The following is a 13,923-nucleotide window of genomic DNA, read 5'->3' as shown; positions in this document are numbered from 1 at the left end:
GGCGAGATTTTAACTCCCTGACCTGGTATACAGGAGGTTGTGGGTTCGATCCCCATCCTTAACGCCTACTGTAAATTTAAAAGTCTGTATGTTCTCCCTGTGGTCGCGTGGATTTGTCTCCGGGTCCTCCGGTATTTCTCCTGTACAAATAGAAACGTGCGTTTATGAGTATTTGGCTGCTGTAAATGTCCACATGATAGTAAGCCACTTCGTTGAGCTATCAATTGTGGCCAGGTGGCTTCTGAAGAAGAGCTACATAGCTCAGTGGGCCTTGTTTGGTAACAGAAAAATAGTTTTTAATCATCATCAGCATCATGAGCCTGTAGAGACGTATGCCCGGACAAAGGGCTCCTCCCCACGATGACACAACTCCGAGTCCTCTCGTATCCGAGTCACTCTTGTGTAGTTCCTCCTCTCGTCTCCATCTCGTGAAATGTATGCCTCTGCACCCATACCCAATTTCTGGTCTCAGAAAACCCGCACAGCGTGGGGCGGCCGTCATCCAGTCGTAGATTGACAGAGAGGGGGCTGTACACATTCACGGGCGTTAACACTTCATTTTTCTCATTGCCAGGGGTGGAGACGAGTCTGCGCATCACGAGGATAAAGGAGATGCTGCAGACGATACCTGCGCTGAACTACAACGTTCTGAAATTCCTCATGTGCTTCCTCAACACGGTAAGGGACCCTCCTCCACCACAGCTCCTGTGCCAAAGCCTTCTTGAACTCTGAACATTTATCGGTAATAATGCAATGCACAAATTCGTCCAAAGCTGGAAATCCTTGTGCTGTTCATATCTGGGGTGGAGCACCCAGCACCTGCCTCGCACTACTTGATCTCATTCAACGTAAAGCAGTTGGGGTTTATTAACCCTTTCTCGTTCCGAGATGTCTGCAAGTTGCAGGGTTGGGTATCCCGTTCACCGGTGAACCTCGGAACACGCAAGCGCTTAGCATAAATTTTATTTCCAGAGGCGTAGGACCGTTATTTTTAAAGAAATTGTACTCACCGCAGAGGACCGTAGTGACACGACCACACTCTACGATAGCTGGTGCCAAACTGTACAACACGCCCTCCGGCATGGCCTTGTGGAAGCCTCGGTCCATCTTCCGACCTGAAGACGTCCCGATAAAGTTAGTTAATTTTTTCTTCGATTCCATTCCGATGACGTACATCTAAACGGAATCTGAAGAACTAATGACGTACACATACGTCATCGGAATGGGAAAGGATTAATAATCTAGCGCTCACCGATTCACTCCGGCCTCTCGCTCGCTCACCGGCCATCTCCTTACGCTCGCTGTGGCCGGGAATCTTAACTCGTGTCACCGAATTCACGGTGCTGTGTGCGAAGCAGCGTGCCACCGGCCCAGCGGAAAATCTGGCGCCGGCGAAACCTGGCTCGGTTTTGGGGTCTTCTTTTGCATCGCTTGGCAGGCCTGGTCTCTGAGGGCGAGTCTTCGTACCGTACACGCCAAGGCTCTTCACACGGTTTGATTGTGCGATCGACACCACCAGGAATAAACACAACAAAGGGGCCCCCTCACCGCCTCTCCGAGCCAGTCCGCGTTACGAAACGCAGGGCTCAAAATAGCAGCCGCCGCCCCCGTCGTCGTTAACGGTCCCCGCATTATAATAAAAAAAAGTATTTATTGTTTGGTTTTAAGAAGCTAAGAAAATTCTGCCAATGTCTCTCTCTTGGTTTGATCGATCATTGAGGAAGTGCGCCGTTTATTTGCGGATCAAAGTGAAGTTTACGGGGAAAAAGTCGGAGTTTGTTTCGAAGGTGGCTGTCGAGTGTGCGGGCGGTGCAAACTGCCGTACGGAGGCCCACGGACCAGAGGGCCCCAGGCACTGGGCTACTCGGAGGGAAAGGGGGGGGGGATTATGATGGAGGGGGGGGATTACGACGGGGGGGGGGGGTCGTTTCATTCTTGACACCGGGACCCAGGACAACCGCGCTACGCCACAGTGCAAGGTCCAGTGCTCAAAACATATTCTTACATCCCCGATCCCGTTGGTAGAAATTCCCACATTTCTACGACGGTATACATGTACGTTGAACTTCTTCCGTCGCCACCGTACGTGGTGCGGGGGAAGGACAACACACCAAAACACAAAAAAGCAGTTCTAAAGAAAGAAAGAAATGACTGGGAGCAAATTTATCCACATTCACACCATCGTTAACTTTTCACAATGCGGTACTTATTTGGTCCACCGTGGCGAGACGAATGGCCGAGTCGGTTCGCTGCGTTTCCGGCCGAAGGGTTAAGAAGCCTACGTCTCTACGGCAGGTGCTGGACGAGAGTATCCACAACAAGACGAGCGCACGGAACCTGGGCTTCGTGTTCGGCCCCAACCTCGTGTGGCCGCGCGACGGGGGCCACTCGCTGGACCGAGCGCTGCCGATCATCGCCTTCGCCGAGCTCCTGTTCGAGTTCCACGGGTGCATCTTCTCGCCGCCGGCGGCGGCGGCAGAGAAGAAGCAGGAGGAGGGAGAGCTGCCTTCGGGCAGCCTCGGCAAGTCCTGACGCGGCGTTGCGGGCTGCTGCGCGCGGGCCCTGAACCAAACTGTGACGTTTAAAATGCATGCATGTACGGGGCATAGTTACAACGCAACATTGGGGTGCAAGATCGGCGTCGTCATCGTTGTCGTCGCCATCACCGTCGGCCACGCTAGACCCACCGCGGCATGAAGTCCTCCCCAAGTCGCCACCGTCCATCACGGTCCCGTCAAGCATCAATCCACGATACATCAATCCGCCCCAACACTGACATGCCCATGGTGGATGTCCTCTTGGGTGCTTTCCCCTCCTTTGGTCGCCACTCCGTAGCTATCGTCGTCCACTTGCCATCCTCATGCGATGCCCAAGCCCACCGTCGACATGCGACCGCGGCTCAAGACGCTGCACAGAAACGGAGCGCTTGTTTACGTTCATCGTGGACGCACACCAGGCATCGTGGGTGGAACTGTTTTCAACATTCGTCGCAATTCTACGAGTTATCGCAACTCGGGGTCACGATTTTTATTTTATTTTATTTTAGGGAGCGGACGTGCCTCTTGTGGTGGCAGGGGCTACGTGATAGCTTTTACAATACGTACCGCGTACATGGGTCAAAAAATATCGGTAATTGTTTTTTTCCCCAAACTCGCGCACGTATAAGTTGTTTCCTCTAGAACAGTGGGGTCCACAAACCTTTTCGACTTGAGATCATCCCCTTTTTTTAGTTTGACCACATTGTGGGGGGCGATGGGGGGAGGGGGGCGGTCACGGGCAGTATTATCATCGTGTTCACTCGCCATGGTCAAGCAATCCATCGCAATAATTATATCGGCTGCTTTATTTCATTATTTAAAAAACCACGTGCCTTGCTGTTTTGAGTGGCAACCTCCCTCTAAATGGCAACGGGAGGACACTGCCCTGGGGTGATGCGGCGGCGGTGGTGGTTATGGTCGCAACCCACAGTTGCAGAAATGCCGCTGCGTAAATTGTTTGCTACTCCCTCCAGCTCCAGATAAGCCCCCCCCGCCGGCCCTCCTACTATTCGACCTTTTGACCTCAACCATGTTACCAGCTCACGCGACCGATGATACCCTCCCGGCTTGAGGCTCGCTAGGCCGAGCACAGGGTGGACTTAACCCAGTGTGGAGTGCTGGCATCGTCGCGCTGGGGTAAAATGCGGCATCTTAAAATGCCGTTGTACACACAAGGACGGAACGCGCGTGGATAAAGAAGCCAATGCATTACCACCGCGTGAGGAGTTTTTTTTCACAGCGGTAATGCTTTGGCCGTGTGACGCTAGCGATGGGTTCACGGGATGCGCCGCGTGTTGTTCTGCACGGTGAGTCCGACATTTCTCGCCGCGTACTGTGAGCTTCAGGAACGGAGAATTGCATGGTGCAACCCGAAAACACGACAGTTCTGCACTGCAGAGACTTTTTTTGTCAGTGCAGTGGCAATTTTAAACGCGTGAACTTGCGTTACTGCAAAGTCGACATTTTTTCCTTCGTCCATGCCGGCTTCCACTGATCACTAAGCTATTGACGGCGTGGACTAGAAAAACGAGTTTTGAACCGAAGTACAAAACCTTATTTTCTTCCTTTTTTGTTTTGTATTGCTCGTATTATTGCTTAGTTTTAGTGCTGGCCATGCTGATGACAATGATGTGAGAATGCACACTTGAGTGATTTTTTTTTTTTACACGCCGATTTAAAAAAATATTTTACATTCACAAAAGGCCGTACATTTGTTGTTTGACACGTACAATTTGTGCACACCGCGACGTTTAAGGCCGTTCTCTGCAGACGTGACACGTCATCAGATGGTCGAGCGGCGTAATCCGCTGCAGAGTGGTGGTGGGGCAAATTCACCGCACGCCAAGAACCAGACTGGAACGTCACTACGCTTGCCACAACACCATGACTTGTTTCACTTTTGTTCCGTGCGCGGTCATGGACAGCGGGGGGGGGGGGGTTTGGGTTGCTTCCAATTTACGAAAAGAAATGCAGGCCCTCGTGCCCCCGGGGCCGCTCGCGATTGGCATCGCGATTGTAAAAATCACCGAAACCTGGAGCGGCAGCGGCCCTGCCTCTGTTTGGCATGCGCGGTCGAGCATTGCCGCCGTCGCCGCCTGCCATAGACGGATTGCGCTTTTGCCTTTGTTTTTGCCCGAGCCGTGTGGGTGCCGTGTGGATGCACAGCAACCATCAATAAACGTGCAATAACTGAAGCGGAGGGGGGGGCAGGGAAGGGGGCCGGTGAGGGAAACACGCCCAACAATTTTCTCAATTCATATTCGGGTATGTTGAGTGAATGTTTAGTGAAACGTGACAAGGTAACTCGGTGCAAGAAAATAAATAGAAAATTTAAAATAAATAGTTGCCCTCCCCCCCCCTCCCCTACACTGCATTTGCAAACATGCCAGAGACTGTTTTTGTTGAGAGGGATTGGAAGAGCCACTTTAAATTAGCGGTCGCCTCTGCTGCTGCTCCGCGTTTGTGTAAACATGCACGCGTTCAATAAAAAAAATGCATGTACGTGAACGTCAACAAGGAAGGCCTTGCTTTTGCAATTTAAAATGTCATGCCACGAATACGGTAGCTTAAATTGCACCCCCCCCCCCGCCCGATATCATTCGGCAGACGGCTATAAAATAGCAATAATTTATGGGCACTTTGTCAATACAGGTACGTGAACACAAATTGTGCCACCGCTCCCCCAAAAGTTTACGACGACAAAATAATAATTGGAGCGTGATTTCCATCCATTCTCGATCCACTGCTGTATGAACGGCCTCTGCACATCGTGTTGGTCAACGGGGGGTGGGGGGTTTGGACATTTTTTACCACACTGGTTTGTGCGGATTGTACTCTGCCTGTATTTCCCGCTACGTACATACACTGCAAATTCTACGTGAAATCAATGATTGCTTTGATATAATAAGTTATCGATTACATTTATCTTAGAAGCAATGCATCATTGCATAAGTACAATAATCACACTCACAATGAGCATGCATCATCTTACACAGACTTAACGGTTATGAGGGCATCAAGAAAATAACTATTTTACCACGCTTTAAAGCAAAGCAACCTTTCTTTTTACCAGGTAAGATATACTGAGCTGTATAGATCTTTCGGTAGGGACCTGGCCACAAATGATAGCTCAACGAAGTGGCTTATCACGTGGAAATTGATCGCAGCCAAACACTCTAAACGCGTGACGTTGATTCTAAACGAGGGAATAACTAGAGTACCCGGAGAAAGATCTCCGTGACCACGGGGAGAGAGACATGCGAACTCGCAAATATACATGCCTCAGGATCGGGAGCGAACCCACGACCTCCTGTATACCAGGCATTGTGCAAAAGACAGACTTCATGGTTATGAGGGCATCATTAGTCAATATTTTACCATGCTTAAAAGACCTTCCTGACGATCCACAGAAGGCATAATAGGGGTTTTTTGGGGTTAGATCACGTAAATAGGTCGTGAAACCCACCACCACCTGGCAGCAAATTAGTAGGGTTTGTCAAGTAAACAAAGCATTTCAAGCTTTCGTGACTGCAAGGAATCATCTTCTTTGGTTCTTTCGGTAAAGTCACGTAGAATAAAATAATAAAATAAAATAAGACAATAAAATTCTCACGACGTTGCGAATCTTAGCGGCGTTATTTGAAGCTCTGTCGTCCCGACAGTTCTGTTCTTTCACCTGAAGAAGGCTGCTTGTGTTGTGGCCGAAACGTCGTGAGAATTTTATTGTCCTATTTTATTATTTTATTCTCATTCTACGTGACTTTACCGAAAGAACCAAAGAAGATTAACAAAGCATGCCAATTCGTTACGTCTCGTAGAAATGTTTTGTTTACGTGACAAGCCTTACCAATTAGGCTGTGTTGGGCGGTGGCGGGTTTAACAACACATTTATATTTGCACGATCTAACCCAAAAAGAAACCCCTTATGGATATTAGACACAGACTTATGAGGGCAACGCGAGAGTAAATATACTTTTAACCACGCTTTTTAACAAACAAAAAAAGCTTCCCGACGACCGGTTCGCAACACAAGGCAAGTTGCTGCTTGCCGATCCCGGGGGCTTGGCAAGCGCCTCGCTGACAGCCCCCTGCCAGCCGTAAATCTCCTGCCAGGGCTCTCTCTCTCTCTGAGCACTGCAGCCTTTTGTCGCAGTGAACTTCAGGGAGGGAGCCCACCGCTGCAAGTAAAACATTTTGGAACCAAACCCAAGCACAATGAGATGGCACGCGCAGGTGACTGCATGTGGCTGCTTCCCCCCCCCCACTCTCAACGGCGAGCTCCTGCCCACGTCAATACGCGTCAACGCCGCTTGCTATTTCCTGGAATCCAGTACCGTAGGTAATGCAATGAAAGTGGTCTGTGTCCTAAAAAAAGTATTTTTACTTAGTGTTATTTATTTGACATTAACCCCTCCCCCTCTCATCCCCTTCTAGTGCTCGCACTTTATTGCATCACAAGACATCACATTTACCCCCTCTAAGAAAGACCGAAACAGGAGGATTTATCCACAATTATGGTTGTTGCCTGATGCAGGTTGTAGTTACGAGAAAAGAGTCACAGGACTCAAACTGTAAATATGGGTTTGGTCTCCAACACAACCAATGTGTACTGAACTAGTCACTAATTACTAATTGGCTGTTTTGGGTAGTGGGGGCTTAATGACACATTTATATTTACGCGATCTAACCCAAAAAAAACCCTGTATTATGGATATTGCTCGCTAAAGTCCACGTGTTAAACTGACATTTACGTGATCTAACCCAACGCACACACAAAAAAACGTGGACATTCATGGATTTGTGTGTGTGTCATCACTTGGTCGGGTTGAGGAACACGTTGCCTCTCACTCAAGAGCTCGCCAAGTCGGATGGGATGCAACGATGATCACTTCGCTTGAAATCAACCATTGAGCTCGCAATGGGTGCGTCCAACGATGATGATGAGACTGCGTATGTGTTTAAAAAAATAAAATTCCATTACTTTAACGAGGATGCAAATGATCAATCGAATGCTGTCGTGGTAGGGCGATTGGGTCAAACGCGTACTGCAAAGCATTGGTGGCAAAGCAGAACCAGCGTGTCTATATAGATAGGTTTAAAAAAAAAAAACTCGCATTCATCTTAAGGGCAATTGCCTGAAACATCACCTTTTATGTATTTTTTTTACATTTAAGGAAATGTTATTGATTAATGTGTCGAGTTATGTGTATCTGGGCTTTCTCACCACCAGTCAAGGCAGCATCAGCAAATAGTCTGCATGGTTCACCTTCCATTGCTACCATCTGATCACATCATGCGAACCCCAGGCTCTTGCGTGTGAAGTGATTTTTTCTCCAGTTTGAACAATATTCTTTAGTAGTTTACCGATTTTTCTATTGCCATTAGTGGACTCGCTACTCAATTATACGACACAACAATAAATGTTTTTGTTAACGAAATGCCATTGTTTAAATTAAGGACGTAATTTCGCACTGCTTCAGGCCTCCCCCAGTCGGTTGAGGGTGTTGTTTGACCATACTTCACACTTGTTAGTGTGGGTTTGAGACAGATATCACTTGTTGCAGATATTCGCCGTGGCTGGGAATTGAACTCGGGTTGCCAGGTTTGTCGTGCAGTATGCTTCCCACCGCGCCATTGCTCCACTAAAAACGAGTAGACTTCCTTACACGGTACATTCGTACACGTAAAAGTTCTCCACGTTGACACTTACGGGTCTGTGTTGGTACCAAAAGGCGACGCACGTAAAAAAATGAAAGGCTCATTTGTCGTGCAAGATATTACGGCACTCAAGACGACGAAGGTTCAGAGCAGGTCACGCGTTGTCTTGTGCACAGTAGTCGCCTCCTCCATGGCATCCTCTTCATGGCTGCTCAAGAGCACGGAGCCTTCTCCTGTTTGTAGTCACTTCTGCGCAACAAATATCCATGACATTACACGGGTTCTGAAAACTACAAACGGTGCTGTAAGTCTGGAGCTCTGATAATACTGAAACGGATTTTTGGAAGAAAATTTCCTGTTGTCCTTTACATTCCGAATGAGTCTCCGGATGAGAGGCCGTAACACCGACATTGTAAAAATAATGACACAAGGCAAACTCAGGAACTCTGCGTAAAATGTTATTATTTTGTGATCAAATTTATTAAAGAACAGTGATCTGAATAAATAACATTCTGAATGCAATTTGATCAAAAGGCTCTAGGGATGCGAAGCTAATCAACACCAAGCCTTCCAACTACAGCTGCACATTCACAAAAACATCATGGCTAAAACGCAGCAAAACAAACACATTTTGGCCAGCACTACTCACACTAAACTAAACAAGGCCTGCATGATGGCTCCAGCACTGGGTCAGCACCGCAACTGGTAACAAAGCATTCTTTAAAGAAAAAAAAACCCCCAAAAATTAGCAAATTAATAGTAAACAAAGTGACTCAAGGCAAGCAATTACAAATATACAAATAAAGACAAAGGATTCTCCAACAGTATTTCACCAAACAGCTTTTTTCAACCTAACGCTACTTTCACGAGATAAAAGGCTTGTTTTTGTTTTATAATATAAATACATCTCATTGGAACTTGGTTGGAATGAGTACAAATTTAATTACATTTAAAGACTGCGACGCAGTATTTTCTTCCTTATTAACAAAAGAAAAACCAATATATGTTTTTAATTATAAGATAAATTCCATTGTCGGAAGCCAGCTAATCCACTGATATGTCTTGTGCATGAAAAAAAGTGGCAGATTTTATTGAAAAAAATGGTAGAGAGAAAAAAAACTTTGATGCTCGAAGCATTATCTCAATCTACGAAACACAACACTAAAATAACATCATACGATCCAACATAGACAAGTCTGCGTATTCACTACATCCAGCCCGTGGCACCATTCCTTCTGCCAAGCAAAGAAGCAAGACTTTTTTTTAATTTCAAAACATTTCGTTCATTTGTCACATGGTTCATCATTGTTGTAATTATTACATTTTATAAATGGCAAAGATTCTCAAAATACACAAAACGTTCCGTTGGGTACATCGGCAAGTTCAAGTGAACATTAAACAGGAAACGTCGCCACCGCAACGGATTATTAAGAGACTCGTCTTGTTCGAGGAGAGCATCATGTACAAAGGATTATTTTTGTACTTTCTACTTACCAACATATCAAACTACCTTTCCTCACGTGGGGTTAAAACTTCCTTGGTTTTGTTTACAAACGTGGGGGGGGGGGGGGTTTGTTGTTTCATTCGTAATTTAACTCCCAAAAAAAAACAAATGACATGCAAAAAAGATGTTGTTTTTTTTGTTAAAGATAAAAAACACTTTCAAAATGTACATCATCCCTCGTCAATATTTTGTTTAGCTCATAAAGACAACACCCCAGCAAATATGGGTAACTGTACTGTTTCTTGTTGCTCGTGTTTCTTTGTGTGAGGTAGAGAAGCTTAGTCGGAAAGGCACTCGCCTGCTTGCATTACCCTCACTGTGTACTGGTACCCAAACACAGTAACAACCCATTACTGTACCGGAAAGTCTATTTAACTAATTGTTTTTTTGTTAACGTAGCGTATTCCTGCATGCATACAAGTCTTGAGCCCGCACATTTGCCACCGTCTCTTAAAAAAAACTGTTCTGCTGATCGCCAAATCAAGAAGCCGACTTTGTGAGCAGCACTCATCCGATGGTGGGGGCATGTTGTCCCAATTGGTTTATTCACTTGTGGTCGGTACTGCTCATATTTGATAAATACAGCTTTCCCCCCCCCCCAAAAAAAAACTGACGAGTATCTACCAACGTATATTTTATTACTACGTCATTCCTCTTTTAAGCTAGTTAATAACCGAGACAATATATTATAAGTATAATTTCAGCCTACACACAAACTGGTGAAGAACAACCCAAGCAGTTGGGCTGTCCAATGTTGGGCCATATTATCCAAGCCCATATATCCCATGTGTCCATCCTACAATCGCTCACTCTCGCTCTATCACACACGCACGCACACACGCACACACACGCGCGCGCACACACACAACGGTTCCAGACAGAAGGGCACAAAGGATTCCCCAAACGATTTTGGGTCAAATGCCACAGAAATTAGAACATGACCTTTCAAACCAAGGCAGATAACTCTAAATCACAAGGCCATAATTTGGCCTCGCCAAACTTCAGGCCACCGAAATGTTCTTTAAAAGGAAAGTAGTAACCTGCAATAATGGACAAATATTCCACGTTCAAGTATAGTTTAAAGAGATGTGTAACGATTGTTTCCCACCCACCACCCACCCATTTTAGAAATAAATACAATTTAAGCTAGCAAGATATTAAAATTGTTATGTCATGAGTAACCAACTAGTAAAGCAATAGGAAAATATCGTTATAAGCCTGAAAATGATAACTGCCTCCCCTTTTATTCATTTAACCTCTCCAAAGTCCACCAATATAAAATTTTACCAATCTTTCTAACAACAAAAATCTCCAGTGCCATGCTAAAAGATCAGATATGCAATAAACACAATATGTACTTGTACCTGCATGCTTCGTATATAATTATATACAAAAAAGCTTGTCTTTTTTTGCTGGTTTTTTAAAATATTTTTTTTATATTTTACTAAAACTACTATACAAAACGGCTATGAAGAGACTAACGGTAAGGCTATATACAGTTCGCGTCAAGCACTTCATTAGGGGAACAGAACCCCGGACCAGTTTGGAACTGCCTTTTGAGAGTTCAAATCAACTTGCATAGGGTTGTATTGGGCACGAGCACAGACCACAGTGTTGATTTTCACAAGCCTAAGCCAGCCATCCCCCTGGCCAAGGGCACAACATTTTAAGCCATGGGATTCTCAGGACACACACGGGCAGTAGAAAAACAAAAGTGAAAACAGGCAAATTTACTCAACTTTAGATGGTCACATTTATTTAAAACTAAATAAATATTTGTCACACAAACAAAATAAATTACTAAAAAATGTAAACGAGATGCTTGCATTCTTTAGCGTGTGATTTTATATTTTTCATTTCCAAGATTAAATTTAGTCCGAAAGAAGAGTAACCACGTCTCCCCACTGTTGCAAGAGTGCGGTGGAGGAAGTAATTTTACTCCAAGTAACATTGCCTCCGATCCTGGAGCCTACAATGCGCGTACGTATTGCAACATACTATATTTACCTGGAATAACCATTTGCTTGGTGACGAATAAGCACTCATGTTTTATTACGCTCGTTTATCCAGCAAAGCCTGACTAAATGACTCGTGTTGACATAAGCAACCAAACACACAACCAGGACCATATGATAGCACGGGTGGTCCCGAGAATCCACATTCTAGTTTTGTGATGCTCCAACGACCCTGGCATAATGTGTAGTGACCCTTCCAGTGGCGACTGCTTCTTTAAACTAAGAGCACCCCGGAATCTTACACCCCGACGCATTCCGTTGTAAAATATATTTTTGCGAGGACCTCGCTTATCCGACCAATTCATAGATCACTCTCGCAACATTGTCTGGCAGAAGTTGTCCAAGTTTTCACGCAAAAGAGACTGACACAGCTGCATTATTTAGTTCCAGCGCTGCCCGACACAAAATGTGTATATCAAAAAAACTGAAAATAAAAAGACATTATAAACATAAAAAAATGTACATTCATTTTTTTTGTTTTTGTTACCAGCATTATCTGAGAAACGAGTCGCGAAAAAATAAAACCGGCAGAGATGCAGGTAATACCCTCCAACAAGTTACTTAAACGTTTAACTTATGGCATTCTCTCCACTCCACTTACTCCAAATACAACACAAAAGTCATTTCACCGTTTGCCCTTTACTTTGATTAACTAGTAATACATTTTCCTACTTTATGCATTTGCTATTAAAAAATTACTCTATACTTGTTTAGTTTGGCAACTGCTAGGTTTTTGTTTGTTTGTTTGTATTTTTTGGTACCATGTATTAAAAAAGGTGAGCATAAATGCTCTTGTTCTTCTGTGACAGAAGGTTTAACGTGGTTCCTTTAAAGCCTTGAGGCTGCACAAGTGAAGCAGGAAGACTAAGGTAGCATGTTTCGTCTGCCCTTGGCCTAATGCAGTTTCATGACCCATTGAGAAAGGGTTTGATCCTACATTGTGATATCTGCAGCAGTGAAAACAGGATAGAAAATATTTACGATCCACTGTTTTAATTTACATTGTCAACAAGACAGTTGCCGCTGATAGGTCTTATGTCTAAACTGTTAAATACAGATCTATAAGCATTCACCAACAACACTTAACCTTATTTGCCACAAAGAATACAGATGTGTATGAAAAATCTAACTGTTAGAAAAAAGGATTCACACTCAAATGATACTGTTAAATATGCATACAATGTTCCTAATCATTTACTTTATAATCTATTAATGTATACCTTAATATACCAATATAGAGCGTAACTGCATACTACCGTATATTAAAAAAATCATACTTGGCAACTTAAAAGGTTTTAGTCAGAAAAGGAGAAACCAGCAAATGCCTGCATTGTTTTTGTATCATTTGCAAAAAAGTTCAGTTTGTGATGCAAAATACCCTTTTCCATACTAAAGCTCAAAGGCGTTACACTTGCACAACATTTTAAGAGAACGTTGCACTCTTGATACTCGAGGAGACGCCGACCTTTATATACTTAGCTCTCAACGTAGCTTCCTTTGAGACTTATCGGAGGGAGATTATGTTTATTCCTCACGAGTCGATGCACGCAGCATGCGAGACCGTGTGCGCTTTTACGTACATTGTGCACACAGTCTCCCATTTTGTTCCTTGATCATTGCGTCTCTCGTCGTTGCATTTCGAGCAACATCGTCTCAAAGCGGCAGGCAGCGAGAGACAGAGAGAGAGGAGCCCAGCGTTCAGTGCTTGGCGTGCGGCTGGTGGGGCAACTGGGCCGCAGGCGCCATCGGCGGGTGGATCTGCGCCAGGATTCCGGTGGAGGTCGAAACGGCGACGGAAGTGGCTCGAGCGACGGGAGCTCCCATGGCCGTAAGGTCAGGGGTCAGCGTGGTGATGATGAGAAGAGGGGTGGCAGCGGTCGCGATGACGGGAGATGACGTCGATGCCACGACCTGCAAGGCTTGGGCGGCAGCAGCGGGTGGCTTGGACGGCTTGGCTGGCACGCCGTTAATCAGCTGCACCAGCTTCCGATATCTCTCCATTCCCACCTGCACTTCCTTTTGCTTGGACAGCAGGCTATTGCGTACCTCCATGCACTTCTGCAAAAATAAAAACCCAAAATGCGGGGAAAAATAAGCACCGCGCCGTTTCCCCCCACAAATTGCTGGCAATCATCGTGCCTTAAATGGAGATCGCTTGGTACAACAGCGTGTTGTGCTGTGCTCAGAATGTTAAATTATTTCAGGTGCG

General features: G+C 45.4%; 2 protein-coding genes across 11 annotated transcripts in view; one reads left to right on the top strand and one right to left on the bottom strand.

Annotated features, from left to right (window-relative positions):
• LOC116940021 (rho GTPase-activating protein 8-like) overlaps positions 1-8,932 on the top strand; it is a 45,865-nt gene extending 36,933 nt beyond the window's left edge. For all 3 annotated transcript variants that reach the window (XM_032949238.2, XM_032949237.2, XM_076065186.1), the window contains 2 exons: positions 575-678; positions 2,296-8,932. In XM_032949238.2, the coding sequence (XP_032805129.2) occupies positions 575-678; positions 2,296-2,532 (341 nt within the window). In that variant the 3' untranslated portion in view covers positions 2,533-8,932. The remainder of the gene's footprint in view (positions 1-574; positions 679-2,295) is intronic.
• The window catches only part of PHF21A (PHD finger protein 21A), a 51,267-nt gene continuing 45,981 nt past the window's right edge, over positions 8,638-13,923 (bottom strand). For all 8 annotated transcript variants that reach the window (XM_032949227.2, XM_032949226.2, XM_032949233.2 and 5 more), the window contains one exon: positions 8,638-13,772. In XM_032949227.2, the coding sequence (XP_032805118.2) occupies positions 13,413-13,772 (360 nt within the window). In that variant the 3' untranslated portion in view covers positions 8,638-13,412. The remainder of the gene's footprint in view (positions 13,773-13,923) is intronic.

This window comes from Petromyzon marinus, chromosome 7 (assembly GCF_048934315.1).
Source record: "Petromyzon marinus isolate PM22_M1 ecotype Great Lakes invasive population chromosome 7, UKy_Petmar_22M1.pri1.0, whole genome shotgun sequence".
Lineage (NCBI taxonomy): Eukaryota > Metazoa > Chordata > Hyperoartia > Petromyzontiformes > Petromyzontidae > Petromyzon > Petromyzon marinus.
The sequence above is the reverse complement of the archived record's forward strand: the minus strand, read 5'-3'. Positions and strand labels throughout refer to the sequence as shown.